The 5134-nt window shown below is 34.7% G+C and overlaps 1 protein-coding gene across 1 annotated transcript; it reads right to left on the bottom strand.

Moving 5' to 3' along the window:
* Positions 1-566: 566 nt before the first annotated feature.
* On the bottom strand, positions 567-1746 carry LOC113273230. The gene is made up of 2 exons (XM_026522983.1): positions 1458-1746; positions 567-1363 (listed from the first exon to the last, which is right to left on the bottom strand). Exons 1-2 carry the CDS (start codon positions 1744-1746, stop codon positions 567-569), a joined length of 1086 nt encoding a protein of 361 aa, XP_026378768.1.
* Positions 1747-5134: the final 3388 nt, after the last annotated feature.

The following is a 5134-nucleotide window of genomic DNA, read 5'->3' as shown; positions in this document are numbered from 1 at the left end:
ATGCATCTGCTCAAAACATCTTTCATAATAACAAACAGAGTTGGGGACAAGGGATCACCCTGTCTTAGTCCTCTACCAACAGAGAAGAATCCTTGTGGTCCACCATTTATCAGAACTGAACCTCTACCAACAGAGAAGAATCCTTGTGGTCCACCATTTATCAGAACTGAAATTTTTGCTGACTCAAACAAGGTTTGCAACCACTTGCATAAAACTTGAAATAAGAATTGCCAATTTACTGAATCATATGCTTGGGAAATATCAAGTTTCAGAGCCACATTTCCTCCTCTTCTCTTTTTACTCATTTCATTCACTAGTTCAGATGCTAGAATGATTTGCTCTTGTATACTTCTTCCTTTAATGTAAGCCACCTGCTGAGGACTTATCAATTTTGTCATCAAGGAACTCATTCTTGTATTGATTATTTTAGTAATTGTCTTGAAGTTGACATTACTAAGACCAACTGGTCTGAAATGATTAGGAGTTTTAACACCTTCAATTTTTGGAAGCAGAACAAGAAAATTTGAATTGAGCCCCTTTGGTACGAATCTTCTTTTCCAGCAAAACTAAATAGCTTGAACAAAATCTGCATGAATCATATGCCAACAAGCTCTACAGAAACAATTTGAAAAACCATATGGGCCTGGAGAACTTTCTGGATCCATATTAAAAATAGCTTCATTTATCTCTTCTTCATTTGGAACCGCATCAAGCATATGTTGATCTTCTTCAGTGATAACCTCTGGAATGACTTCAAGAAGAGAATCAGCTTCTTCAGTTTCTTGAAATTGGAAATTTTTCTCAAAATGATTTACTAAGGTATCAGCTATCTTCTTTTGATTTGATATTATATCACCATTACTATCTTCCATCTCACTAATGAAATTTCTTGATTGCCTAATCTTCAAATTAGTGTGAAAAAAGCTTGTATTCACAGAACCCTCCTTGACCCATTTTGTTCTAGTTTTTTGTTGCAGCATTTTTTTGAGTTGCACTTCTCTAGAATTATAATTATTTTCATCTATAACCAAATTATTCAATATTTCAGTATCAGCAGGATTGTTGTCTGATAATTCCATTCCTTTATGAACTTCCTCTTCTGCTTCTTTAATTTTGACATTTACATTACCAAAAACATTCCAATTCCAGTCTCTCAAAATATTCTTCAATTTTTTTAATTTTTGAAGTAAAACAAAAGAAGGATCACCAACAACTTCTTCATTCCAGCAATTAGACACTAAGTCCATGAAACCAGGATGACTTAACCACATTTTTTGAAATTTAAGAGGTATATTTGAAGGCTTGGGAATGCTTTCACTTACACCTAATAAGGGTGCATGATCAGAGGCAATTCTCAACACAACTTTATAACCCCAATCAGAAAAAAATTTGAAACCACAAATGGTTATAGACTGCTCTGTCCAAATTACTCAAAATTCTTTTGTTTCCATGTTAACAGTTAGACCAAGAGAATTGTAACCCAGACTTTGGAGCTTGAATTAATTCACAATTATCAAGATAAGTATTAAATTCTTGCATCACCCTACTATTAGCTGCTCTTCCACCAATCTTTTCTTCAGAAGAAACTATAGAGTTGAAATCCCCAATAACAAGCCACGGTTTCTTTAAATCACTTATGAGCTCCATCTCACTCCATAAAAATATTCTTTGCACCACTCCCACATGAGCATGAATTCCAGAAGCAAGAACACCTCCAATACTAACAGTAATCATCTCACTTGACATTGATATTTCAGTTAGCTCTGGTAAAGTTTTATTCCAAAATAGCCATATATTGCCTTTTTGATTACCAACTAAATTACGAATAACTTTATTTTGCATTCCAGGAAGATTTAATTTATTGCATAAGGAAGCACTACAAACAACTTTAGGTTCAACTACAAAAACTAATGAAGGATGAAATTGATTTATTAAAGACCATAATTTATTTTGAGCCCTAGATATTCTAAGGCCCCTGAGGTTCCAATAGAGAACTTTCATTGTAAATATTGGAGGCCTTTTGTGCCTCCCTTTCCTTGATTCTTTCTAAAATTATATTTAACAGGATCTTGTTGAGAATTTACCTTAGGAACTACATTTACTGAAACATTAGAAGAAGTATTTGGATTTGCAACTGGTTTTTGAATTATCTTGGACCAAGAAGTAGTTGGAACCCTTTCTTCTGATACAGAGCCATCCTTACCATTGATATATTTTATTACACTATTTTCTAAAGAATTGTCTTCAACAATTTGTAATACTTTCGCAGCAGTTAAAATTTCCTTATCATCATGAATAGGAATAGTATCTTCAATATTTTCAACTGGAAGAGAACCAAGCATACCAGAAGTAATCTCAATATATTTGTTTGCTGAAAAATAGTTGATGGTTGTTGAATTTGAGATGGAGTTGGATAGATATCAAAATTTTCACCTATAGCCATACCCTGCATTTGATTGCCAGAACTCTGTGAAGAATTACTAGAAGTAGGGGGAATATTAGAGCTCTTTCCTGCTCCTTGTGCTTTCTGAGATTCAAATTTGTCTTGACTCTTTATTGGTGTGGAACCAAAAAGTGGAGAGTTCCTGTTGTTTTGTTGATTGCTTGTTTCATGAGATACTTGCTTAACCCTGCATTCAGATTGGAAATGACCTACAATTTTACAATTGTGGCAGAATTTAGGTAGATTGGTAAGTAAAACATCTTGCATAAAACCTCCAATTTTGTTTTGATCCAAAGTTTATGTGGCACCTTCCTTGCTAAATCAATATTGACTAAAACTCTTGCATATAAGCCACTTTCAAAATTTAATGTAGCTTCATCCACTTTAACAGGAGTACCCAAAGCTTTGCAGATGGTGAATAAAGTTTGTTTATCCCAATACTCTAAGCTCAATCCAGGAAGATGAATCCAAATGTTTGCACAAGAAGTACGATGGTTTTCTGGACGGAAATTAGGAATCCAATTTCGAATCCATAACTCTTGATGATGAACTTCCCACTTACCAGCTTTAATATAACCTTGATCTTGTTCATTATTGATGGGTCGGAATACCGACTTTGTTTTACCGCAAGTGCACGGTGTCGAAATTGTAGACAACAACAAATGTGGTTCGTTCCCTCAAGGAGTGTGAAAATACCTCTAACTGATAGTAATCAATCAAAATAAGTATGTAGGATAAAATAAGCTAAATGAATCAAATTATCGTGGATGAAAGAAATATCAAGGTGACCAATATGTTAGGGATTCGGGAATTCCATTGCAGAGTTGAATTTATATGTATCCTGTCACAAAAGTCTCATATTAATCATATATGGTAGCAACACGTAGCATCATACACAGAGGATTTATCAATAAGAAGCTTAATTATAGTTTTCAAAATATATGTTTAGTCTCTCGACCTAAAAGTAGATATCCGTAGCACTAACTATACATGGCACAGATAGTAAAAGAATTATCATAGACAAAAATTAATCAGGTCTAAAATGGAATGGTTTAATACCGAACTATGAAGTATACTTGACATAAAACATGAAAGGGTTATTAATCAAAACCATCAATTGAGACACTCAAACATTCATTAAGCACTAAAAACTGAATTTATTTTAGAACACAAAATAAACCAACATCTACAAGTTCATCCGTCGCCGTAACATAGAAAACTAGCAAACCATGGAAGAAGAGAACAATAAAAAACGCAAACCCTATTCTCAGTTCGGCTCTGTCCGCCTCCCCCATCTTTGTTCTTCTCTGTTCGTTTATATAAATCTACTTCGAGGAATCAGACCCAACCAAATACGAAATGGGCCCAATTCAAACATAACCCAACTACCACATTCAGGCCTTTCCAAATTCTAACACCTTGTTTCGTAACTTGGGAGGAGATAAACTCTCCTAGGTTTCGTATCTATCAAATTGGAAGAGTTTTGACTCAGAAGACGCGGAGAGAGAGGAAAAAAAATAATTATTCCCGTAAGAGGAGATATTTTGAGGATATTTACCCAAGATTTGGGTTTGTGGTGTATATGTATGGAGGTGTCGAGTCATAGAGGGGCGACGGATATATTGGGGAGAGTAGAGAATAGGAAAAAAATAGTTGCAAAAAAGTTTGTGCAGTGGCAGTAGAAGAAGAAGACGAAGAACAACATGCGCTAGAAGACAATCGTTTTATGTAGTGTCTTATTTATATGTCACAGTTGGTCTGCAATACTTATAAACGTAGCAATTTCCCTGTGTTATTATTTGTTTCTTCTTCTCTTTTCTTCTTTATAAGCACTTTTGAGCAATGTTTTTATCTTTTGAGAGAGTGTTTGCTATGAGAAGATAAACCCCGTCCCCGCGACAACAGAGGTAGCCATTTTTCGTGATTGACTGATAACTATGATTAATTTTGTAGCTATTTTGCATTTATTTTAATTGATTTATGATTATGTATTAATTGTGATTTTATTTGATGGTGTATGCTTAGACTTAGAGCTTTTGATGCGCCATGATTATGATTTATGTTTAATGTTTTTAAAATCTACTTTTTGCGAAGAATCAGAGTCAATAATACAATATATAATTGTTTATAATTAATAGGGAGTTTTGATAAACTACACCATATGGGATTGTCAAATACTAAAATACACCCGTTTTTTTTTTGCATAATTACTAAAATACACCCACTTTCACTTTTTCATCCCGTTTTTTAATAAAACGGTTAACTGCATTAAATACAGACTCCTCCCAGGTTGAAATGAGTTATAAAAGACTGAAAAACCCCTGAGTGAATCAAATCGGCATGAGAAATCGAAAAACAGTGGCATTGGCACCCATTTCAGCAACCATCTTCCTTCACTTCCATGTCTCTGGTTCTCCGACAGAACCAAACTCTTACACCCCTTGTTGGCTTCGAATTCTTCACTCAGCCCTCTAGTCAAACCCATATAGACCCATGGCAGCCGGAGTTAAGACTTGGATGAAAAACTCATCTGTCAGACATTTATACAAACACCTTGTATGCATTTGCTCGTGATGGAGATCCAATTCCTTCTAATTATGTTGTGCCCTTTTAAACTCTCCTTCCCTGCCAAAAATTAGTCGATCCATCGAAAACTGGCGGTACGTTTATAGAGCCAGATTGCTACAAACA

Source organism: Papaver somniferum, chromosome 4 (assembly GCF_003573695.1).
Source record: "Papaver somniferum cultivar HN1 chromosome 4, ASM357369v1, whole genome shotgun sequence".
Taxonomy (NCBI): domain Eukaryota; kingdom Viridiplantae; phylum Streptophyta; class Magnoliopsida; order Ranunculales; family Papaveraceae; genus Papaver; species Papaver somniferum.
This window is presented reverse-complemented; position numbering and strand designations above follow the sequence as displayed.